The sequence below is a fragment of the Zonotrichia leucophrys genome, chromosome 9, assembly GCF_028769735.1.
Source record: "Zonotrichia leucophrys gambelii isolate GWCS_2022_RI chromosome 9, RI_Zleu_2.0, whole genome shotgun sequence".
Classification (NCBI taxonomy): domain Eukaryota; kingdom Metazoa; phylum Chordata; class Aves; order Passeriformes; family Passerellidae; genus Zonotrichia; species Zonotrichia leucophrys.
Window position 1 is genome coordinate 13,297,369 of NC_088179.1, and position 27,132 is coordinate 13,324,500.

At 52.7% G+C, this 27,132-nt stretch overlaps 1 protein-coding gene across 1 annotated transcript in view; it reads left to right on the top strand.

Annotated features, from left to right (window-relative positions):
* Positions 1-27,132, top strand: part of XXYLT1 (xyloside xylosyltransferase 1) — a 32,579-nt gene that overhangs the window by 544 nt on the left and 4,903 nt on the right. Inside the window, exons 2-3 of the mRNA XM_064720765.1 lie at positions 5,209-5,356; positions 18,629-18,761. Coding sequence (XP_064576835.1) covers positions 5,209-5,356; positions 18,629-18,761 — 281 coding nt within the window. The remainder of the gene's footprint in view (positions 1-5,208; positions 5,357-18,628; positions 18,762-27,132) is intronic.

Sequence of the window (27,132 nt, forward strand, 5' to 3'; positions counted from 1 at the left end):
CTCGCACTCTGGAGGAGCTCCCAATGCTCCCCGGTCTCGGGAGTCTTGAGGGGCTCGCTCTGTGTCCCCACCGCCGCTGCCTGCGGGGAGGTGTCCCGGTGCAGCCCGGTGGTTCTCAGCTCGTGGCCTGGGAGCACCTCCGCACGCCACCTGTGCTGGAGAGGAGCGGTTGCTCTGAGCGGTGCTGCTCTCCTGCAGGCCATGTTGGTCCTGCTGTTCAGCATCTCGGCACAAGGACCACGTGTGCTTGTATCTCGATGGGTTCCCGATCAGGAGAGAAGGTTGGCCTGCTGCTAGTGGCTCTTGAGAGCAGGAGTGGAGAGCCTGCAGGGGCTGGAGTGCATCCACGTGCAATGTTCCTTCTTCGGAGAAATGGTTCTGCCTCCCGAATCCACAGCTAATGTGTAGTTTATGTAAGGTCAGGCTTTCCTTCGCATTAAACGGGTGTCTAAAAACTGGAGGGATGTTAAGTTCACAGATTTCAGGTAACCTGATGCTCCTGTCCTGAGATGCTGCTGCAGAGCATTGCTTGGAAGTGTCCTCTAGTCCTGCTGTAACTTTCATTGCTCGTAAGTCCTGTATTCCATATTAGCTGAATTCTGCCAAGATGAAACTAGAAGTGCAACCTTAACATTTTTCATACAGACACTTTCCTGGTCAATAATTCTACCACTTGTTTTCTTTAAACAAGTCCTTTCCTAGTGCTGGCCCTCAGTCAGGTCACGCACCCATGATAGGAGACCCACACTATGCAGTTGTCTGGAAGGCATGCACAGCTCCCTCAGGATTCTTGAACTCCACAGCAGGATGGACTGACTGCCCCAAGATGGGGCAGTGCTGATGTGGTGCCCAACCAACGTTTGTGGTATTTTGTCTCCTGGAGTGAGAGGACCCCTGGGCCACTCAGGTGTGCACATCGCTTTCAGTGACCCTTTGTGTGGGTGCTGCCTTACTGCCATCTGTTCCTCTGAGACTGCTCAGCAGGCACCCTGGCCAGCCTCATTTCTCCAGAGCAACTGGAGCTGGAGGCGAAGTGATTTGTCTGTTGTGGATTGGGCCCTGTCTGTAGGTGCCTGTGGAGTCACAGTGAAACCTGGCTCATGGCTTGGTGAATATGCCTGGCACCAGAACTGCTCTCCTGGCTGTAGGCAGGCAGCATGATCTGGAGGCCTCAGGTGAGGTCTCACTGAGATCTCAGTGGGACAGCTGCTTCTCTCTTTCCTGGCAGAGCCTGATGTACCCTGGTTTCACTGGCTAGCCCATGATTGCCAGTGTGTTTTGGACCAGTCCATTTCTCTGCTTTTAGGTACAGAGCAGAGGCTGTTCTGCTTCTCAAGCATGCAGCCTTGTCCTAATCCTGTGCCAGTTTCTGGAACACCAGCAGGTGACAGCACCTCTTTATTCTTGTTGTAGCCTATCCCATTCCTCTTCTTTACCACTGGGAAACATGCCTAGTTTGAACTTCTGCTGCTCTTGCTAAAATGTTGAAGATGATTGATCCTGATGCTCAGCTGGCTCCAGCATCTTTATCCTGAGACCTCTCTTTTCCTGCTCCTCCTGGTGTGTGCAGAACACTCTCCTGGTTGTTATGCTCCTTTCCTAGCACAGGCCCAGATATAAGGCTTGATAAAGTGCTCAGGGGGCAGCTGGAGCCACCAAGGCCAGACTGATAAAACACCCTGAGCTTTACCTTTTCTTCATGAGGAAGTGACTCAGGCCCAGTTTTTGGAGCTGCCCTTGCCCTCCCATCCTAGCAAAGCTGGGATCACTTGGCTTCTCTGTTAGAAACCAAGTGTCAGACATGGATTGTAACCTTTGGGGGAGGTTGTGGGCAGCTGTTCTCTCTCCCTAGGCAGAGTCAGTACTTTCAAAGTCTCCTGGAGATGGAAGCAGCCGTCTGCAGCCCAGGGTCAGCGTGCAGTGAGGGCAGAGGAGCTGCGGGGTGCAGGCGGTGGGTGTGTGGGAACAGCTTGAGCGGGGGCAGTGGCTGCGTGGCGTCACCGCTCCGTGGCCGTGCAGATGTGGCCCAGCTGTGCCCCAGCTGTGCAGCGGGAGCGCAGCCGGGCGGCGGCGGCAGAGGGAGCTCGTGCTCCGCGTGTGCGGCCGGGAGGCGGCGGGCGGACCCGGCCCGCGGCCGTGCTGCCGAGCGGGGCCTCGGTGGGCGCTCACCGGCGCCTGGTGACAGCAGTGACAGAGAGCGAGACCCGCACACGGCTGGCAGGGGGAATCTCTGCGGCCTCTCCCGACCCCCGGCCCGCGGGAGGTGCCCGGCAGCGAGCCTGGGCCAGCCTCGGCCCACACAGAGCAGCAGCTCGCCCCGTTTCCTGCCACTCCAGGCTGTGTGCTGCGATTCCTGTCTCTTACTTGATTCCATTTCCCTGCCGTAACAACACGAACTACACCTTCGGCTCTCTGCTCATCCTGGTTTCCTGTTCAGATGAGCCCCACAGAGGATGCTGCTGGGGTGGATGTAACTGGGCTGCCATCACACCATGCTTACAGAGACCTGTGAGGATGATCGACGTGGGAAGGAGGGAAAGTTAAAGGAAAAAGAAATGCAGGTTGTTTTTTCTTGGTGAATCACTAGAAAGAATCTTTCATCAGTGTGATGTGTGTTTATAAAACTGTGCTTGCACAGGAAACCCTTAGAACTTTTCTTCACGTCCTCAGCAAACGTGGTTGGATTTAGCTACAGGGATTTACTAAGAGCTGTTACACAAATAAATAACAAAGTACAAAATTAGCAGCAGATTAACAAGCTGTGCTAAAATCAGCAATGAGGAGGAAAGAAGCCTTCACAGTCCCAGAGAGGCTGCCTGGCCTGTGGCTGCAGGAGCAAAATTCAGCTGCTCGGGAGTTTGCTTTGCAGAAGTACAAAAGATTGGGCAAAAGACATGTTTTTCCTGTTTTCTTTGGCAGGAGTGGAAAGGCAGATGATGCTGTGTCTCGAGTTTCAGGAGTATTTCTCCTGTAAATTTTGTCCACTGGTGCTTGACAGTGTGCTCACTTCAGAGGTAACTGGAATTGGTTTGGCATTTTCTCCCCCTTTTTTATGTGCTGTACACACCTCAGGCTGCCTTTGCTGGATGCAGAAGGGTGGTTACAGGTGCTGTATTTCTCTTCCATGCTTCTCCAGCCCAGCCAGACCCCAAAGCTGGGGACCCACATCCTCATGCCCGTGGTGCTCAGTTTCATGAACAGGTTGCACGATGGCGCCACAAAGCTGGGGTGAGGTGCTGCCGAATGGTAACAGAGTTTCCTCCCCTGCAGTGTCCTGGGGACTGTGCTGCATTGCCCAAAGGCAGGTGTGGCTGCTGATGAGCTCCCCAATGCACTTTCCTGGAACGTGTTGTTCTGTGTTTTTCCTGCTGTTCTGCTGCAGGCCTTGGCTCCGAGCCCAGCAGCCGGGACACAGCGGGGCCGCCCTGCCGAAGGACGTGCTGGCCATGGAGTCTCTGCACGGACCCCAATGATGGCCAGGGCCCAGCGTGGGTGTGGAGAGTGCCCTCCCCAGGACAGGCCATAGGGCTGTGCCTGTCCCCCAGCACTGCCCTGCCTTGGCTCAGCCATCCTGGCCAGTGCCAGCACAGCCCCATCACCTCAGTGTGTTCAGTATATTATGGGAGCCACGAGCACAGCCCTGCATCCAGCAAGCTCCACTCTGCTGTGAGAGTGCATTGGTCTGAGCAATGTGTTCTGCAAAAAGCTGTGGGAGGAGAAGCTCCAGACTGCGCACTGCCTCAGTCTCTGCACCAGCCGAGCATCAGTGCAGCCCCTTGTGCACCCCATGGAGAGAATGGTCATTGCACCAGCACAGGCTCCAGAGCCACCTCCTCTGAAGCATTTGGCTTGGTTTAGGTTTTAATTAACAAAAAAAAAAAAAAAGCAAGTGCTCTTGCTTGCATGTTTTAAGTACATAGTGCAGGGCCCCTTATTTTTAAGCAGATGAAGTTTTAGTAGGGAAAAGAAGTGAAACTAGACCCATTGAAATAGTTTCGTTTGAAAGCAAGCTACAAAGATTGCGGTTTGTGTTCCCTGCTGAAGGTGGGGCCAGCTTGTGGAAGTGTCTTGGTATCCCTCAAACAAGGGCGATAGGTTCCCCTGTACAAAATTCAAGTACTGCTGCAATGTCATGTCCTCGCTGGACTTCAGTTTCAGCAGGGCTTTTCATGCTTTCCCTGACCTGAAGAAGGCAGCACGACCCCAAGTGTCCACACTCAAGTTCCTGCACTCCCCCTTATCTGCACCAGGGTCATGTCCCTCATCTCTCTTAATTATCCTGAAAATCCCTCTCATTATCTTGTGTGATTCAGTGACCTGTATCCTTCTGTGGGTATAACGAGCTGCATGAAAGCTCCTCTCTATTGGACTTTGACCAGAATAAATTATAAGCTTGTAAAATGTCAGTAGCTGGCAAGGTGCATTTGGGGTTGCTCCTGTTTCTGGGACATAACCATGGCACAGGCGTGCCAGGGCCCGTGCTGGTGCATGGGCTCCCGCAGGGCTGAGGGGTGCAGAGCAGGGCTGGCTGAGCACCAGCAGAACTCCAGCACAGACAGGCTGAGATCCATCTACAGCAGTTGCTGTGCTGTAGCTCCTGATGTTTGGATTTTCGTCAGCGTGCTGCGGCCTGTCCTCCCTTTCCCCTGCAGCCCCGCCGGGACGTGCTGCAGAGCTTGCCTCCATGCCAGGCTGAGGAGCAGCAAATCTGGGCTGTGTCCCTGGCCCTGTCACAGCCTGCTTCTGTAGGAGGGAGCAAGCCTTAGTCCTCAGGGTAAGTGATGTAGTCTGGCTTGGCTCTAAACCACAGCACACCAGAGCCTGGAGTGAGCTGTTGCCTCTTCTGATGGGCTCCATATGGGAGACCAGATATGTGCTTGCATCAGGCAGTGGGAACAGGCCAGAGAAACAGCCCAAAACATGGAACACACTTGGTTGTGTGAGGGGATTCAAGTCTCTGCCTACCTTACAGTTACAAAATGGCTGTGAAAGTCCTCCTTTCCCTGCACTTGGCCAGTTCTTGCATCAAGAGGATGTGCAGGGGCCAGGGCAGGCAGGCCCCTTTGTGCAGCTGCAGTGCCAGCAGCACTGTTTGTGCTTTACCAACCTCCCCCTCGCCCCGTGCTGCTGGGGGCTGGGCAGAGGCTGCCGGAGCTGGGCCTGTCCCCAGGAGCAGTGGCTGAGTGGTGTTTCTGGTGTCTCTGCCAGGTAATTGTCCATGATGTGAATGAGCTGACAGAAAAGCTGTTTCCCATCGTTGAGGCCATGCAGAAACACTTCAGTGCTGGATCGGGGACCTACTACAGCGACTCCATCTTCTTCCTGTCAGTTGCAATGCATCGCATCATGCCCAAAGGTAGGTCTCTGCTCTGCTGCCTCCAGCAGCACAGGCTCTCTTTCTCTTCTGCACAGAGATGTTACCCAGTGGTATTTGAAATACAAAGCTAATAAACTTTGGGATGGACTCCTAGGATTCTGCTCCTTTCTGCAGAGTGATGGACTTATCAGTCCAAGACCTCATCCAGGTCTCCACTGGCATGAGTGACAGGAGGTTCTCCTTGTCACATGGCAGCTGGCCCTGTCTTTATGCCCTGAGATGATAGGAGAGGTGAGACAGGAGCAAGCAGGCTTGTTCTCTGTGTGTGTTTACAGCCCCCTTCCCCTTGTGGTGCCAGCAGAAATAGGTGCTGTGTATCTGTGGTGTAGCTGTGTACTCTTGAATATCAGCAGGGAGTAGTTGTTGAGTCTTTCCTCTTGGCTTTAGGGAGCTTTTGGAAAGCTTTGCTGATTAGCAGACGCTGATCACTTAAGTTTCCTTACTGTGCCTCTGCTGTTATCAAGTGCAGAAACAACAAGAACTCTGCAGGAAAACAAGGCAACTGGCAGAAGGGGCTCAGCTCAGCTGATGCCATTTTCCTCCCCTGGCTGTGTGCAGTTGCCTCTCATGTAGCCAGCATGCTCTCTGGTCTTTGGTTGCACAAGTAGGGTTTTACGTCCTTGGGGTCCAAACCCCTGCACTGGAGCTCCTGCAGCCCTGCTTGTCCCTGGGCTCTCCCTGCCAGCTGCCTGGCTGGCCTGATGCACCAGTGATGGCAGCATCCCTTGCTGGGCTGGTCACATGTCCTGGGCATGGCAGGCTGCAGGTGGCAGTGGTGGCACAGAGCCCCAGGACCCTGCCTGGCCCCATGTTGTTACCATATTTCTAGAGTCCCTACCTTCTGGGTGGTTTTCTCACAAGCATCTCTTCACAGCAGTGCTGCTCCTCCAAGGCTCTCCCTGACCAGCCAGCCCACCCCCTTTTATCCCAGTTATCTTCATTAGCCACAGCTGCTGCCCAATTAAGGACATCACAGCTGCAGCCCATTTAGAACAACCAGGATTGGGGCAAGGCCACTTATACAATACATAGATTTTACTAGGACTCCTACTATATTTCCCTCTTTTTGTTTACTTACAGGAACAGATTTTACATAGACATATTTACATATTCTACAATAGCCCTACACCTGCCCCAGGAGGAGGTGACAAGCCTCTCAAAGCTGCTTGTGGATGTCATGCAATGGTGGCCTGTTCCCACACGTGTGCATGTTCCCAGGGCTGGCACCAGCAGCCTGCTTGGCATCTGGAGCCTCTGCCCAGCTCTGATTCTCCCTGCAGACTTGCTACCATGGATCTCAGGTGCCCTGTTGCTGAGATGTGAGCAGATACACCACTCCTGTGGCCCTGCTGAGTCCTGTCCCACTTTGGCTCTACTTAGGAACTCCTTCCTCTGCTGTGCTTCGTGAGACTTCCTCTGTCCTTTGTGGACTTGTCCCTGTCCTCATGGCATGGCCTTCCCACACTAGCTCATTAAACAGTGGGGCAGTGGTGGCCCTGAGGGTCCCATCCCAGCTCACTGATCAGCTCTGTGGGCTCCAGCAAATGTGCTCTACATGGCTCTCCCCCAGACTTGGGTAATTTTGTGTGTGTCTGGTGCTGTCTGCACTGTGAATGCTTTGAAGTACACTGCATACAAATGATGGTATTAATGCTGGCTAATTCACTCCTCCTGATTCCCTACTCTGTCTTTGCTGTGTGCTAAAGATATCCCTGTCGTGCTGCCTGCCAGCAAGAAGCTGCTCAGTCTGAGATGCTTTTTCTCAGTTCATCAGCCCTCATCTCTTGGAAAGCTTGTTTGCTCTGCCTCGGCCTGACAGGGCTTTCAATGGTCTGTTGGGGCACAGGATGTTTAAAGAGGCATTTTTACAGTTTCGTGAGTTTAGTTTTTGTTTCAGAAGCTGCTAGTAAAGCTGATTTATATTTCCCTGCAAGGGAGGTCAGGTTTGCTTTGCTGAGTGCCTGGTGATTTATGGGCCTGGTGGGGCTCAGCAGCCTCCTCCCTGTGCAGCCAGCACTGAAGGAGAGGCACAGGAAAGGCTGCAGCTCTGCTGCCACTCCCAGGCTTGCAGGTGATGTGGGAATGGCTCTTGCTGCCCTCCTGACTCTGACAAGCAGTATCTGCTGGGCTGAGCAAGCCACTTTGCTGAGTTGGAGGAGAAAGGACCAAGCCCTCTTTTTCAGGCAGTATTACCATTTTTCAGGCAGTATTATCATTTTTCCCGTATTTCTTTGCCATTTCTTCTGCCTTGAATGTTGTGTTCTGCCCTGCGTGCTGTGTTTTTTTGTGCACCTCTCCAAGCACATCTGGCTCCACACCATTAGCACCACTTTTTTGTGGAATCCAGATTTGATTGGAAGCTTGAGCATCCTCTAGCAGAAATGAAGGCCCTGATCTGAATACTAAACTCTCTGGTGTGTTCATTTGCATTTGCATCAATCAGTCTATAGGGATTTTTTCAGGAGCAAGCGACCTTTGTACAAAAATTGCCTGGCTTTAGTTTACCAAATATATCATCTTTTGAAGAGAGGCATTTCCACAGTATCATGATTTAATGATTTGTTTGGATTCTATGGATTATGATGGGGCATTGACTTTGCAGACTGGTGGCACTAAAAACTGAAGACCAGGTTATTTTTTTAGGGACTTCTGTGGGCCATGTGCTGGCTGCATGCACATTGCACTGAGGTTAAATGGGGTTTGCCACTCAGCTGCTCTGTCGTTTACTGTTGCTTGGGATCTTTGCCCAAAAAACTTCACATCTAAAACCTGCAGCTGCCAAGTTATAATATAACAGCTTCTTAGCTGGTGTAAATCATGGAACACTCTTGCCTTAAATGTCTTACATCAGTGGAGTTAATCTGATTTAAACCAGCTGGGGAGTTGGTATGCAGCACGCAGAAGTGCAGACTGCATAACTCTTGTCTGTGCTTGAGGCTCATAAATCCCCATTTAATGTGGTGTGGCCAGGCCCAGGGAGCTGGAGCAGTGCTTGATCCATCAGAATGGTTCTGATGGAAGGGGGAAGTGAGGGGAAAGTTACACAGAGAGGACAAGCAGGTTCAGGCTTAGAAGGAGCTGCCAGGGTGAGGACAATGTCAGCATGAAATGGTCTTGAGACTTGCAGAGCAGTGCAAAGAGGAGGAGGGAGAACAAGGACCCAGATCTTTTCACTTTCCTTTTCAGTGGGCCCGTCCAGAGGGGACCTCTTCCTTCCTGACTGGCTTTGATCCCTCTATCACTTATCATTTTAGTTGTGTGAATCAGGCAGCCCAGCAAGCTTTTTATCACCCTTCTGTGGGTACATGAAGTAGTAATGTCTGGGTAGGTCTGTCTGGCAGGCAAGGTCTGGGGACAGACTCCTGGTGCCACAAGGGAGGGGAGGAGGAGTTGATGTGAGAGAAGGGCAGCCTGGGAAAGCTGGGAGCTCCCCAGGGAATTCTTGGTGCCCATTCTTGGCCCAAGGTTGTTTCCAAGAAAAATGTATTTAACAAGTGTTCTTCCTAAGGAGCTGGTGGGCCAAGGGAGAGCCAGCAGCACCCAGCAGCTTGGGTAGAGCTTTGAAAACTGCCATTTGGTGTTCAATTCCATTGGTGTTGCTGATGGTGCTGCAGCAGGATGGCCCTGTGGGAGAATAAGAAGCAGAGGGAAAATGAGACATGACACAGAAGCAGCTTTGTGGCTTATCTCTGCCAGCTTAGAGGAGTGGAGTCCCATTAGTTCAGGGGAGGCTCAGAAACCTGGCTGATAGTACTGTGCTTCACTCCCATGGAGTGAGGGTGTTTAGCAGAACTTGACTGGAGATGGTATTTGACAAATTGGAGGTAGCAGAGTTTCCTGGCTGCTGAAGCTGGCTGTCTCCTTGGGGAGTAGCAGCATCTCTGGGTGTAGTGATCTCCTCCCCTTGGCAGCATGTGGGGGCATTCTCAGGGTTTCTCTCTCACTGTCCAGCCCAGCCTGAAGGCAGAAGCTGTGATAAAAGGTGGGAACATGAGCACCAGCCCCCTGGGTTCTGCAGGGTGTGAGTTTAGCCCTCATGCAGCATTCTGCATCTTCCAGGTGCTGAAGATGCACCTGGGTACTTTCTGCCTTAAAACTCAGGAGCTTGTTCTGCTGGTGGTGAGGCTGTTCACAGGGGGCTTGTAGGGAGACTAGGCAGCAGTGGGAGAAGTGGGCAAGTCTCAGTGGGACTAAATAAAGGTGTGGAGCTATGAGGAAGGAGAACAGAGTGGAACTAATTGTTATGTATTGCCAAAATTTATGGCATATCAGCATGGTCTGTTGGTAAAAAACGAGAGAGGTTTAGAGAGGGCCTTGGCTTCTGTGTGGGACAAGCCTGGCTGACTGGGACCCTCCAGTCTGGGAGGGGGCTGGCCAGGGGGGTTATGGTGTGGTCCATGAAACCACGAGCCATACAAGGCAGAAGTTTGTACAGGCACTGGGAGACATCAAATTTGGTGAAAAGGATGTTCAAAACAGAGTGTGGTGATCTGTAGAGCTCCTTTCTGCAGGATGCTGTAGGTGCTGGGCTGCCTCATGGATGAGGGAATCACAGCCAGCTGCTGTGTGTTGGACAGCAAGCCCAGTGTGTCCTGGAGCTGCCAGCTGTGCAGGAGCATGTCAGGAAGACACAGATGTGGGTGCTGGGGGAAGCAGGGGTGGCTGCTGGGGGTGAGTAAGCAGCTCTGTCTGGGGAAGGGGCCAGCAGGGAGCTGTGCCTTTGGCTGCATAGCCAGTGTCCAGACAGCACCTGTGACACATCAGGATCCATGGGAGTCCAGTGGTCTCCCTGGCTTCAGACTCTGAACAGGGCAATTTCTCCAGCTCGTTATCAACAGCTGTACTGATTGTTAAGCACAGACCAGATTATAATGATGTTTGTCCAAGCAGCCTGACAATGACCAAGCCCCAGTCGCTTGGGGTTTGGTGCTGCCTGCAGCAGGATCCAGCTGCTCGCTCCGGCTTGGTCTCCCACGAAACTGATATCAGCCTTTGTCTGCTCTGGGATTACCAGCCTGGAGACAGAGGCCTCTGTGAACATCAGCTTATGCCTTTCCCACCAAGCAGAGCTGGAGGGAAGGCAAAGGCCAGCCAGGAGACGTGTTGGAGCAGGCACTGAGCTGTGCTGTGCTTTCTCAGGGCACCTTGCCTGTGCCGAGGCCGGGCACCTGGAGCACTCCTGCTCTGGCTGTGGAGGTGGAGAGCCTGGCAGCTGGGGGAAGGGTACCAGGAAAGCAGTCTGTGTACTGGAATAATGCCTCAACCAGTAACTGTCTTCTGCTAGTGGCCTTCTGGAAAGGAATGCTATCCCACAGGCAGCATCCTGAACACATTGCTGATTGCTTGTGTAGGGATGTGTGCATGAGGATTCAACATTGCCTCTGCACTGTTTCAATCCACAGCATGGGATTGCCCAGGTTGGACTCTGTTTGCCTGTGGGGTGCCACGTGTGGTGTGTCCCCTCAACAGCACCCACGTGCAGAGCTGCACTGCACACATCCTGTGTCACACAGGGCATCAGAGGTCTCTGAGGTGGAGGGAGGCGGGAGGCATCACTCCCCCTTCTTCCTCCTGTCAGCTGCAGAGCAATTCCTGGTGCACAGGGCAGCTGCCCACAGAACTCAGCAAATCACTGTAATAATTGTGATAAGTGAGCATTTGAAAGTGCGTCACTGCTGATCCTTTCCTGCTGGCTGAGCACTGCCACCACTGCTGAGCCCCACCACATCAGGGAATGCAGAGATGCAGCTGTTGGGAGGGAGAGGGCTGGGAGGAGAGTGCCCACATCCCACATGCTTCAGGCTTGATTGTGTGCTACCAACGGGGAGATGTTGGGAAAAGGCACAGAAAATTGGGGTCTGTGGCAGTCATGGGAGTTGGCCCCAGAGCCATGTGCTCCCAAACCACAGCTCCCAAGGGATGCTGCAGTAGCTGAAGGGTTTGCTTTCTGGCAAAAATGTTTCCATCTTTACAGGGATGGAGGGAGCGTTAATAGTTTCTGATGTGCTCTCATAACCTCCCTCCCTGCTTTGTGCCACAAGCACGTGAAAAACAGCCAGACTCCCTTCCCAGCCTGTCTCGGAGCTGCAAGCACTTATGTCAGGTCCTGTGATGGGAAGGGAAGACGCTGGAGTGATCATTTTGCGAGCAATAGGGATGGCTGTGCCAGCCATTGTTCCTTGCTGGGGTGAGCCTGTTGTGCTGAGAGAGCTGTTTTCATGATGCTTTTCAGGAGCAGGCAAGAGCAGACCTCTGAGTAAGCCCACTCCAGGTAAACACTGGAGGCTGTGGCCTTGTAGAGGGGTCCACATTTGCTGAGAGGAGCTGCTAGTCCCATCTGTGGGATTATGCCTGTGGGACATGCCTGTCCTGGCAGGAGAGCTCCTTGGCCCCAGCCCTGGTGTGAAGGAGGCACCAGGAAGGGCTGCTGTGATGAGGGGGACGTGGCTGCTGCTCAGCAAGTGCCTGGAAGTCTCCTGAGTGCTGCATCCCAGCACAGACCCCTTCCCTGTGGCACTGCTGCCTCTGGGGCCAACGTGGCCCGCAGCCCCCGGGGGTAGTGTCACTTCTCATCATTTCCACTGCCTGCCCCTTGCTGCAGTGTCACCATCGATTATTTTTGGATGTCCTAGATCTGTCAGGGCAGGGCTGGCTGCTCCCCCCGCTCCCACGGAGCAGCAGGGTCTCATCACCCAGTGCTGTGGTGGGTGCTGCCCTCCTGTCTCCCCAGCCAGAGCAGCTGCCCCATTCCCAAAGGACTGGAAGCTGTTGGGGGTCACCCTGTGTTGATGCCAGGGCTGCTTTCCCCCACAGCCTCTCCCTGCTCTGCCATAGCTCATTAGAGTTTAGCAGGAAGAAACAAGGACAAAATCTGCCTGCAGCCCTTTCCCCCAGTGTGTGCAGTTAACTGGGATCTGAGCCCAGAAAATTTATTTTCCTGTGTCTCTTTTTGGTTTCCCTTTCCATCTCACCTGCTCATTCTTTACAGCTTTCCATCCACTCTTTTGTAATTTATAGCAAGCTGGAATCAAACCTTATTTTGTCTGATTAAAAGATTTCCTGCTGCTCTTCCTCCAGCTCCAAAAAGTGTTTTCACACTCCTCCCCCAGCAGTAGCATGTATTAAATACAAGGCAAACAGCATTTCCACCTCCATCCTGAAACCTATTGCATGCTTAGCCATGTTGCTGCCTTTGAATCCAGGTAAGAGCCAAGGTGTTGAGTACTGCTAAATATTAGTCCCTCAGACCTTGATGGATTACAAGGGGACACTTGGATGCCCAGGAAAAATTAATTTCCTGGAACAGAACACATCCATCTCCTGCAGAGTCGTCCCCTTCCCTCAGGAGATGGCTGTGGGGCGTGGAGCAAGGCGATCCAAGTGATGCTGCTGTCAGTACCTGGGAGCATTGCTGCTGCAGACCCCTGAGCTCACCCAGGTGCCTGCCCTGCGTGGGTGGTAGCAATGATTTGTCATCTATCTCTGGCAGACAGCTTAATTTTTTAATTAGCTGATAGGCTGATTAGCTGCTGTGCTTCAGCCACTGCTCTGCTCTGCTGGTGCCTAATCAGTGCTGCAGAAAGCTGGTTAGCAGCCAGGCTGCTGGGACACATCACCCCTGCACTTCCCTGGAGCTCTGTGTGCAGGGAGGAGGCTGTTTGATGGGGAGGAGGCTGTTTGATGGGGGAGGAGGCTGCTGGGCTGTCCCAAGGCATGGAGGAGACCCTTGGCTGCATGGCAGACAGCAGGACCCATGTTGAGGCACACAGCTGGAAGGTAAGCTACTCTGCACCTTGGCAAGCTGTGCTGGTGCAGGGCTTTGTAGCATCATCTTCTCTGGGGAGGGTGGGCCCTGGAGCAGCACCATGTCCTGGGAAGGGGGACTGCAGCCCCCCAGCTGCCAGCTCAGTGGCAGCAAGCTCTGAGGAGCATGTTGTGCCTGCACACGTGCCTGTTTGCCCCTGCCTTGGCTGCTTCCTCTGGGTGAGGCTCTCTGGTGCTGCCGAGGTCATCTGGGCAGGCAGCAGTGATTAATGCTGGGCACAGAGGGGAGGCTGTGTGTGGAGAAAAGGCCTGGCCAGGGGAGCACACAGCCAGAGAGGAAGCTGCTCACAGCCCTGCTGACAGCAGCAGGGAGAGCAGCCAGGGGCAGCTGCCAGTGCAGGGGTGAGCCAAACCCAGGGAGCCTCTAATGAAGGGCAGGATGGAGAACCCAGCATGTTTGTGTAAATAAACTGTGTGCCTCCATATTGGGCTTGTTGAGGTGCTGGCATCCCTGCCTGGCACTGCAGCTGTTCTCGTGCCCTGCTGCAGCTGAGGCTTTTGGGGACAGCTGGCTGCTGCTGCTGGGCAGTACCCTCTGGGTTGCACAAGGACCTCTGGAGCCTGTCACCCACTCTGCATCCATGCTTGGCCATGGTGCTGGCTGTGGGAGTGCAGTTTTTCTTGGCCATACGTCTCTCAGAGGCAGTGAGGGCGGAGGATTGTGGTTTCACAGCCAGCACAGGCAGCTTTGTGGATCCACGTGTTGCTCCTGCAGGCACGCTGCCCGCTGGAGCTTCCGGCTGCTGCCCTGCTCCAGGACGTTTATGGCCCAAGGCAGCCATCTAAAAGTCACTGCTGGTCCTTCACAGCCCCTTCTTCCCTTGGGATCTTTTCCTGCCATGCTGGGCGCAGCTAAAAAACCTGACTAAAAAAACATTGCTCAAAGTGAGGTGGAGGGGCAGCTGTCCAGGTGTGCCCAGCATTTGTAAACCAGAGATCCCCAGCCTTTCTGACTCCAACTCAGAGAGCTTTGGTTGCTTGGCTCTCTTCCTTCTGGTGGTCCAGTCAAGTGGCAAAATGAACAGCCACCCCCCTGGCCCTTTGCCACAGCCCACTGCAGCTCTGCAACACCCAGAGCTGCAGCCAGCAGGGGACACTCCTGTCACTTGGCTGCACTGTGTCACCCGTGCTGGCTGCAGCTGCTGCTGGCCCTGCAGAAGGTTCACTGAGCTGCTCTGCCTCCAGCAGCTCCCTGTCCCAGCCCTGTCCAGGCCACCACCCTGCACTGCCTCCTGAAGAATGGAGTTTGCAGGACTGGGAGGTGCTGGCTCTGTGGGAAAAGGCAAAGTGGTGTGCCTGGGTCACAGCTGGGGCAGCAATCCCAGCAATGCCCCTTTTGATGTGACCTCTTGCAGCACCTCTGGTCCCAAAAGTCACTGCTGTGATGCAGGGGAGGTCAAGGTGCTCCCACCTGATATGTGCCAGGTTAACTGTTGGACTCAATTTTCTTAAAGGTCTTTTCCAGCCTAAATAATTTCAGGATTCTGTGTTGGAGGAGTCTCTCCTCGTTGGCATGAAGCTACATAACATCACCAGAGCTCTGGCTAGGTCCACCAAAGCAGCTCACCTCCTCCCTGTGGCCCCTGCTGCCATTCATGATCCTGCCTGACATTTCTGGGAAGAGCAATTTCATAGAGTCTTACAATGGTTTGGGTTGGAAGGGACTCTGAAGTTCATCTGTGTCCAGCCCCCCTGCCATGGACAGGTGTGTCACTTGGTAAATCAGATTGCTCATCTAGAGCAAGTTTCCTCCTAGGTGTCATTCCAGTGTTGGGGTGGCCTGGCCCACTGCATACCTGCTCTATCCCTGCTGTGCCCTGGGGCAGTTTTTGGGGTCCATTCTTTCTGGGAAGGGCTGCTAGACTTGCTGAAGAAGCTGCCTGCTACCACAGGGTCTGCTGGGTGCCTTTCAGAGCATCCAGACAACCTGCTGTGCCCCTCAGTACACCAAAGGGGTGCCTATCTGTGTGCTGGGTCCTGGCAGAGAATCTGGGGCAACAGGGCACAGGGACATGACCTCTGCCTGCCTCTGCCCCCTCACTGGATGAGGCTGTGGTGGGATGAGGCACCTCTGAACCTGGCCATTCGCCTCTGGGCAGGGCTGGGGAGGTTTTGAGCCAAGCCTGGAGCACAGCCCTGCTCCAGCTGCTGATACAAGGCAGCAGTAAAAGATTACGAGCTTTAAATGGGGCCAACCTGTCCTATAAAGCTGTCACTGCTAATGGAGACCATCTCTGAATTGCACAGCTCCCCTCTCCATGCCATGGCTGGAAGAGCTGGAGCTGAACAGAGAGGAGTGTTCTACACAGTGTGGCAAAGTTAGAAAACTCCCTGCTGAGCAGAACACTCAGCCTTTTCCCACATTTCCAGCTGGATCCCTGTGAGCAGCTTGTGCCTAAGAGAGCACGCGATCCCTCCGCCCCCACATGGCAGCCAGGACAAAGGCTTGGTGGAAGGGTAAGAGAGCATGACACATCAGAAATGTTAGTGCCTGGCCCCTTGCCAGGCCCAGGCAGAGAAATCATCTCAGCCATTAATCTGTGCATGCAAGCTGCATCTGGCAAAGTGATGCTTCATGTCACCCATGCTCACTTACATCTCAGTGTTGCAGTTCATGCTTGCTTTAACAAAAAAAATTTAAAATTTAAAAAAATCAAAGGAAAAAAAGTACTTGGTGCTTTCTGGGTCTAATTTCTTGGTGAGTATTCTCTGTGGGAAGCACAGCATGGACCAGTGTGCTGGGGTGAGCCAAACATGGGAAGCCTCTAAGGAAGGGCAGGATGGAGAAGCCAGGGTGTGTGTGTAAATAAACTGTGTGTCTCCATGCTGGCCTCCTGTGGCACTGCCATCTCTGCCTGGCACTGCAGCTGTGCTCAGCTCAGCCCCCTGCTCACCTGGGGCTTCTGGGGACAGCTGGCTGGGCTACAGGGACCCTCCAGAGCTTTCACCCACTGAGGTGCTGGGGCAGGCAGGGTTGGGATTGGAGCTTCCTCCAAGCTCAGCTTTCATTCTCCCCTGTGATTAACTGCAGTTGTGTTCAGCTGTAATTTTACAGAACAATCGGATGACGTGGCTCACAGTTGATTTAATTGAAACCTGATGAGGCTGCTGTGCACTAGGGGGAGTGGTGCTGGGATGCCCTTGGGAATCCCATGCCCTCTTCCCAGTCTCTTGTAGGGCTCAGGCTCCCCACATTTCTCTGGAGCTGAGATTGTGCTGTAAGTCCAAGGTCTTCTTGTCCTGGAGTTTTGTGACCAGTCTGGGTATTCTCAAGTGTGGTAATGTTTTGGATTTGGGGGTTTGCCCCACTGAGGTTTGAGGCACTGGGGAGGTTGGGTGCATGTGGGATACTTGTCTTGTTCCTCACTGCAGAAATCCTCTGCTCTGCTGATTCATATGCTTCAGTTGCACTGGCCATTTTTGAGGCAGTTCGGAAGGCTGGGGGAAATTGCTTTCAGGTCAAGACCTGCTTTAGCCTGTGGTGATTTACTGTGCCTGGGGTTTAAATCTCTGCAAACAGAGGATTATGGTGATGGTAAACACTAGGTAGGCCTGAGGATTGCCATACTGACAGCTGAAGGGAGCATGGCCTTTTGCTTTAGCAGATAGAGCATGATGGATGTTAAAAAAATAAATTGAGATACAACCCAAGTTGTAGCTCAGATACTGTTTCTCCTTGATTTATATTTCTGCTTGGGTGCTTCGCAGTGTAAGCAGTATATTTCTTGCTTAACCTCACAGGGCCTTTTTGCTCTCAAATGAGGACAATGTGGTAGGTATGACCAATTGCCAAGTGTCCTAGATTAGTGCAAGATCTGCAAAAAATTCAGAGCTGCTGAACAGCCCAGCATCTGCTTGAAACACAAACACCAAGCAATGAACACTTTTGAAAATGCAAAGCTGCACTCCTGTGCTGGGGGATAACTGCTGGTGCCTGGCTGCTCTCAGTGCCATGGTGGCTTTGGGGGCTGAAAACAGCCATTGCCTCCTGCTCTCAGCAGCCAGGAGTAGCCAGCAGCCTGTCCCAAGCACAACAAGGTGAAGGTATCAGGAACCATGGGGGCACTGCCCCAGCAACACCAGGCTGATGGGAAGCCTTGCCCATAGGCACAGCAGAAGGTGAGGGCAGGCAGGGCTTGTCCTCCTGCCTGCAGGTACTGGGCAGGAGGAAGGATGAAGGCTTGGTTTGCTAATTGCTCTGGAAGTGGTGGTGACAGGCAGGTCTAGCCTGCAGGGAGCTGTAAGGGCACCTGTGCATGATGAGTGGGACCAAAAGACATTGACACAGCCTTACAATCCAATTACTGCTGAGTGCTAAGCAACCTGTCTAATTTGCTCTTGGCTTTTATAACACACATAAGTAGAAGGGGCATTACATAATACCCTGGGGATGGCTCCACTCACAGTCCCTGAGAAGGGCTGAGCTGACCTGGCCAGAAGATGACCATGGCTTTTCCTGTTGCTGGATGATCCCATCTAATGGCTTCATCTCTTGTAGTGTCTGCACTTGCTGCATTGCACTTGGCCTGCTGCAATCCCTGCAGCATCCCCAGATCCACCTGGGATGAGCAGTCTTGTCAAGGCACATCTCCTGCACAAGCAGCATCTCCATCTTTCAGTCTTTCTCGTGCTGCAGAGGAGACTGGGACAAATTTGAGCAGGGGCATGACCCTGTTAAGTACTTCAGGCCGAGCCTTGAGAATGATGTCCTCTAGCCTTTCCTTGCTCTTGATGTCTCACTGCAAGTGGAAGATGTTTCCATGTCTTTAGAACCCCCCTTGCCTCTGAGAGGGTACCACCAGCAGCAACAGTGTTCCAGGCTGCTGCAGATCACCAGCAGTTCTGTGCAGGCACAGGGCTGACATCTCTGTGGCCTCTTCCTTAGGGAAGCCCATGGCAAGCTGCTGGGAGCTAATGGGTTTGTGCAGGTGATACTGGAAGTGTCATGTTGTGAACTGATGCTGTCCATGATGGGAATTGCTTTGATATGTTGGGCCAGGATGGATGCTGTCTGGGATGGAGGTGGGAAGCATTCAAGGAGTTGGTAGCTGAAAGTAAGCATGGAATTTTGCAGGGCTGGCACTACAGAAGCACTTCCAGAAATGGAGAGAGGCTAGGTTGAAGCTACCTCTTGCTTTTATCAGTTATATGGAAAACCAGTCTTCTGGAAGGAAGGAGGGAGTGGATAGAGGCAGGGGGTCACCAGAAATGATTTCTGAAGTAAACACACTTCAGTGGTAAATGCTTCATGATGGCTGAAGTTTGTTTGCTTCATGCAGAGGTTGCAGCTGGATTGTGTTAGATGTGAGTTGCCCATGGAGTAGACTGCACCAAATCCTCATTGGGTTCAGCTCCTCCAGTAGCTGGTGGTAATCACAGGTTACACTTTTGTCTTATATTGCTGACTTTTCCTCTTTGTGCTTTCAGAAATAACACGGATCATCCAGGTAGACTTGGACCTCAAGTACAAGACCAACATCCGAGAGCTGTTTGATGAGTTTGACAACTTCCCAGAGGGAGCAGTCATTGGGATTGCCAGAGAAATGCAACCAGTGTACAGGTACAACCCCCTCCCTGGGGGGAGCAGGGAGTGGGCAGCAGGCAGCTGCTGGCTTCTCTTCTACTCAGGTTGCTCTTTGGAAAAAAACCCAGAGAGCAGTGCTTTATGGAGATGGTGGAGACTAGTCCACCATCCCTGCAGGGGGCCTTAATCTGAAACTTGTAAATCGATATGAGCAAACCATACAGTGTTGCTGTGGTTTGTTTGCTTGTTCTCACGCGCCATCACAAGACTTCCAAAGGCAAATTCTTGATCATCAGTGACAAATCCATGCCTGGACTCCAGTACATCTAGAGTACATCATGTAATGTTTGCCCAGCCATGCCTGCTGAGGTGCTGTCATTGTTTGCGTGTTGGCGCGCTGAAGTTTTGGCTGAGAGTATTGCAGAGAGTAGGGATTGAGTTTGGGCAGCAGTGAGGTTCTGGGTCCCTGGAATGCACTTTCTGCTTCCCCCAGGGCAGGCTGAATGGGCAGCTCTTGTTGACCCGGGCTTGCAAGCATGAAGGTGCCCTCATGGTCCCTTGCTCTTCAGACCCTTGGTCCACAGCCACTGCCAACTGTGCTGGAAACCACTCTCAAAGAGGTGGCTCGGTCCTTCCCACTCATAGGAAATAATGCAAATCCCTCCACTGGTGGGATTCAGGGACACAGGGATGTTTCCAGGTGCTTAGAGAAATTGGTTTCGTTTAGCCATTGTTCTAAGGATGGACCTCAGATTTTCTTTTAATCCAGGGTAGATCAGGTAATTATCCCAAGATGCCTTATTGAATCTCAGTAGAGCTGAGTTTGAGCATCTGAGATGGCTTGGCTAGATTTGCTAATCCTAATGGAAAAGTTCTTGGAGAAAGATAAAAAACCCTAAGAGATCTGTATGTCTTTTCCTTCCCTGCTGGAAGCCTACTTCCCTGCTGAGCCTCTTAGAACATGACCAGCAGCACTTTTGGGCACAGGCTGAGCTGCAAAGATCTGGACCAGCCTTTCTTGCTCTTGTGCATCCAGATGGGAAGAGGGTAGAGACAGAAGTTCATCAACAGGGGATTGATGGTTGTAAGTCACTACCAATTGCTTCCTGGAAGCCTGAACCATATGACAGAATGTGATTGTTCAAACTACAGAAGCCACCACTATTTCTGAGCTGGAAAAAGACATCTCTCTGTCTGTGGCATAGGTGTTGCCTCTCTCCTGATTTGTAGTCTTGGCAGGAAGAGCTGGCACTAGAGGAACACGGATGCTGAGGACTTGTCTCCATAGGGTGACACCATGCTTGGAGAGTAGAGGGCTCCTGTATCTGCTTTGGGTGTCCTGACAGGATTTTGGTGCCCAGAGTGGTAAATCCAGCCCCAGTTAATCATATGCAATTGTTAGAGCTTAAAAGGGGATGGAGGGAAGAGCCCCAGCCAAGAGTGGCTGCAGGCTGTGAGGCTGTGGCCTCGGTGGGCCCAGCAGGGCAGATCCCTGGTTAGTGGTGCTGGAACAGGGTAAATCAAGAACTCGTTTGGCTGCAATTAGTGCAGGGTGGAATCACTTTGTTTTTGTCTCTGCAGGGTTTTGCATTATTTCACTGCATAACTAGGGAGTGGGGATGGTCATCTGCTGCCTGGATGTGGTTTGTGGGACTGGGTGTGCCTGGAAAGGACTGAATTAAGGTTTGAGGGGCTCCACTGGAGAGCCTTTCAGCATGGCAGGGGACAAGGCAGGGGATCATGGGCTGAGCACTGAATACCTGACCCAAGCCATAGCTGTGTTCTCCCCCTCCTGCCACCCATGGTGGGGACAAACATGCCAAGCAATAATAGCCCTCACAGGCTGCATTTTTGGGCTGAACTTTCTGTTGTTGCAGTTTTGACATTCTGGGTCACTTTGGGCTATGTTGTGCTTTTCTTCTTGTGTTGTTTGGATCTTCATGTGAAAACAAGTTCTTGATCCTTCTTGTCGCCAGATCACCCGTTGTGGGGCGAGCTCTGCAAACTCCAGCCTGCCCTCCTGCCAAGCCCTGCACCCTGTGGGGCTCGCACCTCACTGCTAAAAGGGTTTCCAGACACAAACATGAGCTGACAAAGCATGGATGTCTTTATAAAATAAAAATTCTTCACTATTTTTATACTTTTAGAAAGATAAAAAACGTTGTACGTGTGAAACAACAGGTGTCAGCTCCAACCGCGTTGTTTGCCTTGTGTGCAGGCTGGAAGCCTCAGCTGGGGAAAGGGTTGTGGGGAAGGAGGAGGATTACAGGGTGATTGTGGGGTCTCTGTGTTGCCGCTTACATTTTCCTCACCATTTCACACAGCTCTCTGCAGCAGCACTAGCATTGCCCCAAAGCATCAGAGGACTTGGGGTGAAGTAGCAGAGCTGTCCTGAGCTTGCTCATGGAGCTGTGGACTCGGTTCCCTGGGGCAGGGTAAGGCAGTGGCCAGAAGGGGTCTGGGTGCCACCTTTCCTGCTGTGTAGCAATGGGAAAGATGGATGGAGATCAATCCACCATCTCTTTCTATCAGCTGCCCGTTGGCTGCCTGGCTGTGGGCTGCACTTTGTGGGCACAAATTGGGGCTGCAGAAGGCTCAGGCTGCTGCACTGGTGCAATGAGCAGTGCTGGGCACAGACAGACATTCCGGGAAATGGAGGAGTAAGAGAACAGCGAATCGGAAACATCCCAGAGCCTGTCTGCATATCCTGAAGGTAGGGGAAACCTCCAGACAGCAAAACAGGATGGCACGGGAGTGTTTCCACTCGCTTGACTCATGCTGAAACAATGCCCGGCCACTGTTTGTCTTGGACAAACACATTTCTCTGAGCAACAGGATCTCCCGGCCCTCCTGCTAGGCCAGTGCTGGGATTTAACTGTTCCACAGTCTGGTGTCGGTCTGTCCTTTGGGGCCACTCAGGGTGAACTGGAGTGGCCTGTGGAGAGCAGTAGCTCCTGCTGAAGCTGGACATGGATTGCTCTGCAGTGTCTGGCAGGGAGTCCTGGATGCAGAGGGGGAGGTGGCAGGAGCCCATGTCATGTGCAGGAAGTGATCTGAGGTCCGAGGCCACCGGCATCACATCAGGTTTCCGTCTCTCCAGCCGCAGCAGGGAAAAGAGGCACCCTGTCCATGGGTCAGACATGTTGTCCTTCCTGTGGCTGTTGGATCCAGTGTGGGACATGGGCTACAGTCGACACCTCTGTGGACAGGGTTGCAGGCAGAACTTCATCCCACAAAAAGGTGCCACTGTGGTGAGGTTGTTGAGGACACTGGTACTGTGCAGTAGCCTCCTAGATGCCTCTGAGCTTTCTATGGCAGCACTGGATTTGTCCTGCCAGGCTGTTGTTTGAATATTGGCCTGCAGAAGAGCCTCTTCCCAGGCTGGCTTATGCCTGCTCATGTGTCTGCCTGCAGAGGGTTCACACTGTGGCCAAGATCAGGAGTTCTGGCTTCAGTAGAAGTGATTTTGATGTAAAGATTAGACTCTGCATCTAAAGTTTGCATCATCCAAAAGGCTTTCCATGCTAGGAGGTGCTTCTTCAGAGTCATAACCTTAATTAAAAGTCCTTTTGTCCCCTGCATCATTTCAGCTGCTCATTTGTGCTGGCCAGTCTTGCTCACCAGGCTACACAGAGTGAGTGATAATGGTCTGTATAAGTATTTATGTTGCACTGAGCCTTCCGTGCCACATCTTGGTCAGATTGAGACATCCAGGCTCTCTGGTGCTCTTGAGCCCTGCTAAGAAATCTGCAGAGAAGCTTTGCAGATGCAGCCTGCATGGGAGTGACCAGATGGGCAGCAGGGCACTGTCCTTGGGGGTGTGTGGGTACATGCCTGACCCTGCAGAGCAGCTCAGCCGTGCTCCCAGCAGTGCAGCTGTGCCATGGCTGGTGATGAAAGCATGGCTTGCTGCCCCTCAGCCTGCTGGCCAGGTGTGAGCACTGGGGCTGCACCTGGGGCATAGCAGGGTCTCCATGAGAGCATGACAATGGCATCCTCACACCAGTGCAGCCCAGACCTACCTGTTCCTCCCTGCCAGCCCGGCTTGGCTCAGCACCTGTTCCCAGACACATGAACTCAGTGCTGCCAGGTGCCAATGGGATAGGATTCCTCATTTCTAAACAGCCCTGTGGTTGAGAGGATCAGGGTGAGGAAATACTGTGGCACTCCCCAAAATGTCCTGAAAGCTCTCAGATTACTGAAGGCAGAGCTTGAACCCCATTCTTCCTGTGTTTCCTGGTTCTAGACCGGTCGGGTCACACTGGTGGCACGTGAGAGGAAGCAGAGCAGTGGTACTGATTGCACAGCTGCCCTCAGCAGCCTCAGCCTGACCCCATGTGCCACGTCGTGCTCCCTGCTCCCATTCCCATCCCAGCCTGTTCTCTGCCTAAGCACTGCTGCTCTGGCACTGCCAGTGACAGTGGCCTCTGGGTGCCCACAGTGTGCCAGCACCACCTGGGGCCCTCAGAACTGCCCCCATCATGCTCCCTTTGGAGGTCTCCTTGGGAGGAATGGTCTGCTGGCAACAGGGAGGACTTAACCCACAGGTCCTCAGATGGGTGCTTTTACCCCTTCCAGGTAGAAGGAAGATACCTGCTGTGAAGGTGGGCCTCAGGAGAAGTCCCAGAGCTTCACAGGTCCAGGAATGCACACAGCTGGGGCTGGAAGGGTGGCTGCTGCTTCCACTTCTGCTATTTGGTGAGATCTTTACTACTGTGCCCTGTGTCAAGAAGCTAATTAAAGCTTGAGGCATCTTGGGAATCCACAGTGTTGGAAATGATAAGTTTGTCCAGTAGAAAAGGATATCTACATCAAAGGGGCAGCTATAGACTACAAAGGGCCGCCACTTGGGTCCCTGTGTGGCTGCAAGGCCATTTGCCTTTGCCTCTGCCTAAAACCTGGGAAGAACTCAAACAGGACATTATTTTGTAGAAAGGAAAGGCTTTGTTTCTGCTTGTGATCATGTGGGAGCTGCTGTAAGTGTGCTGTGTGCTCAGTGACATGTGTTTTGTTTGTTTGAGAGCTGCTGAAATAAGCCAGAGAAGCCCATTAGTGGGTGGAAGCAGGGCTGCAGCTCCGGCCGCGGCGCTTGCAGTGCTGGGTGTTTGTGGGAGCTCAGCGGCACCGGCGCTAAGTCACTTTGTCAGATGTTTGGAAGAGGAAAGGAGTTATCCTGGGCTGGGAGCAGGCTAATGCTAAATCCATAACCAGGCCAGGCTGTCAGAGTCTGGGCTGAGACGGTACATTCTGTACCTTCTCTTGGGATCTAAAAAAAACCCAAAGTACGGCTGACAGCTGCGAGCAAGGAGCAGCTGGATTTTCCCTGGCGGAGGCAGCAGTGGTGGTTGTAAGATGTAACACTGCAGGTGGGCTGCTGCCTGCAATGGAGCTTTCCAGAACTGGAGATGACTATCTCCAGCAGGCAGGTTCTCCTGTCTGAGTTTTCCTGGTTTTGTGGACTTTTCATGCAGAGAGGTGGCCCTGACTTGGAGACTTCACTCTTTTCCAAGGGCTTTTGCCCTGAGGAAACAGGGAGCTGGCTTCCACAAAAGGTTCTGTTCCCCAGGCCCCTCAGGAGTAAAGGCAGGAGAATCTGTGCCTGCCATTTGTGCCATTGTGATGTCAATGCTGCCTGCCCACAGTCCTGCAAGCCCCAAACCCTGTGCACTTTGGATTTTAAACCATTTCAAGACTTTGACTTGATTTGTAGCAAGTGCTGCTGTTCGATGCATGGGGAAAACGGTTCTAGGAATTGGTTTGGCAGTGGCTGACAAGAAGCAGCCAAAATTACAGAACAAACAGAACCTGCAAGGAACTGGAAGAAGAATTAATTTGAGGAATTCAGTTTTGCCTCTGATTTAAAAAATTATCCAACAAGGTAAAGGGTTGTGTTGTTTACAGCTGTGAATATCATTAATATATGAGATCTGTCCAATTTATTCCCACTATGATGCAAACTTGAAATGTCATTTAAAAACAATGTATAAATTGGATGAAATCTGACAAACACAACTGTGCATTGATTAGCACAAATAGTAATTATATTAAGCAGCAGGTGAGTTTCTGTGAAGAGAGAGCATCTCCCCTGTTCCCGAGAGTTCCATTGGCAGGCAAGGGTGTCCCAGAGCAGGCAGCCTGTGCTTCCAGGGCACGCATGAGAACACTGCCAGAGCAGAATTTATTCACAGTTGTTAATAGAAATCTGCTGTTTTAGCAATAATTAGGGCCACAGTGCTCTACAGTGTCCCTGTGGATGGGTTGCCCCCCTTCCTGTACTGGTGCTGATAGAGGAAGGTCTCACACACACAGGTCGTTGCTCTGCACTGCCACCAGTGCTGTTTGCTCTATAGATGGAAGGAAACTCCTGTGACCCAGACAGGGATTTATGGTCCCACCTGTATTTGGAGGATGATTTTAGCACTGGCATGGGGTGTACAAATGTTTGATGGCAAGGAAGGGCCACCCTTGAAAATCTGTCCCAAAGAAAGATTTTGTTCACAAGTTGTCATTTGTCATCTATTTAAGAGTTCCCACTTTTGGACTAAGTCCACACAGAAGTGTCATCAGTGAGAATCAATTTGCTGCTCTAAATACAGGCCTTTTAAAAGTTTGGCATGTTGGCTGGGCTGTGGTAGGGACCAGCACTGTACAGACATAATTTGTGCATTACGTGAGACTTTTATTAAGGAATTACTGATGTCCTCATTGAAGAGCTCAGTCTGCTGCTTCATCAGTGTTTTCCATGGGGTGGCTGGAGGTCTTGCCTGAGCTGGACCTTTACCCTGAACCCATCAGAGAAGGGTAAGGTGGTCCTGCTGTGCACACCAGCACATCCTGCCCTTTGTCCCAGGATGGAAGTTGGCATTGTTTTGCCCCAGGTTGACATTTTCCCCTGCAGGGCAAGGGGTACTGCTGTGTTGGTGATGCCACTGCACATCACTGGGTACATGGTGCTCCTGAGAAGTGTGGAGCTGGGATTTCCTGGATTGAACAAGCTGTTCAGCCTCAGTTCAGGTGCTGTGGCATGGGCTGGTACTGAACCTGCTGCCCTGGCTCTTTAAGGGGTTTAGCAATTGCACATGGAAAATAAGCAATTAGCAACAAGGGCTGCTTTGTTGTGAAGCCGCTGAGCTCACCAGGCCGAGGTCCAGCTGTCAGGGCAGGAAGGGGGAGCTGGGTTGGATGCTGCCCCGGGTGGTTGCCTCCCTTTGTGTGGCAGAAACTTGGAAGGGCCCACCTGCATTGCTTCATTGCTGCAATGTCTTCTGGAGGTGGGAGGAGAGGGAGGAAGGGGAGCTGGCCTTTTCCTGCAGGGTAATCTCAGCTGAACACGGTGATGGTAAGGATCTGACAGCTGCCAGCCCCAGTGAGGATTAGCCAAGAGGAGAAGGGTGCAGGGAAGTTTCTTGGCTGTGCTCTTACTTTGTGCTAAGGATAAAGGGGGAAAGCCACCATCACCCCCTGAATGGACCATGCCATCATTCCCATCATTCTCCCCTCCCCACTGCCCACACCCTCCCCTCCAGGCAGGACAGAAGCTGGTATCAGGGTTCTCCCCTTTGCTCTCCCATTTCAAGCACATCCCCTGTCCCCATCAGGACTCTGCATACTTCACATTGGGCTTCCCTTCCCATCTGCCTCTTTGAGCAGCCCTGTGGGGCCCCCCAGGTCCCAGGCATCACCAGGTGGGCAGCTCAGCCAGGGATTGCGTGGTGGGACCACAGCCAGATGCTGTGTCCTCCTGCCACCCTGGGGGAGTCCTGGCAGCATACAGAGCAGGGAGCAAGGTGCACTTGTGCCTCACTGCTCATTGCACAGCAGCAGTAGTGTTTGCCAGCTGGGTAAGTGCCTGCAGCTGGGGATAACGCCAGCAGCCATCCGTGTTCTGGCTCAGGAACTGAACAGCATATTTGGAGGTACGAGAGCATGCGCTTGTTTTAGTTGGTGTTTGGGCCGGCAGGGCTGCTGTCGGAGTGGCTCAGAGAGGGATGGCTGGCAGCACGTGCTTCCCTTCTGCTCCAGGAGCCTCATGCCTGGCTCAAGGATGGGGCTCAAAGTCCCCTGACCCCTGCGAGAGAGACTTGCTGACAAAGGGCATCCTCAAGGTACTGGCCTGCTGCTGCTGCCCATCCTGCTCTCCCCGACAGCTGCCCAAACTCTGGCAGCGCTTGGCAAGAGGTAGGAGCAAATCAGTGAGCTCCACGAGGAGCTGACTCTTTCTGGGATGCTTATTACATCCAGACTCTTGCAAATTCCCTATTTTTGTGGCTTTATTCCATGACTGTTGGTTTGTTTCCCCTTTGGTGAGGGAGAGGCCATTCAGCTGCGTAGGCTCATGCAGTGCACACTGGCTGCACCCTGCAACCTTCCAGGAGCATCCTCTAACCACAGGCACGCTGGGTCTGTC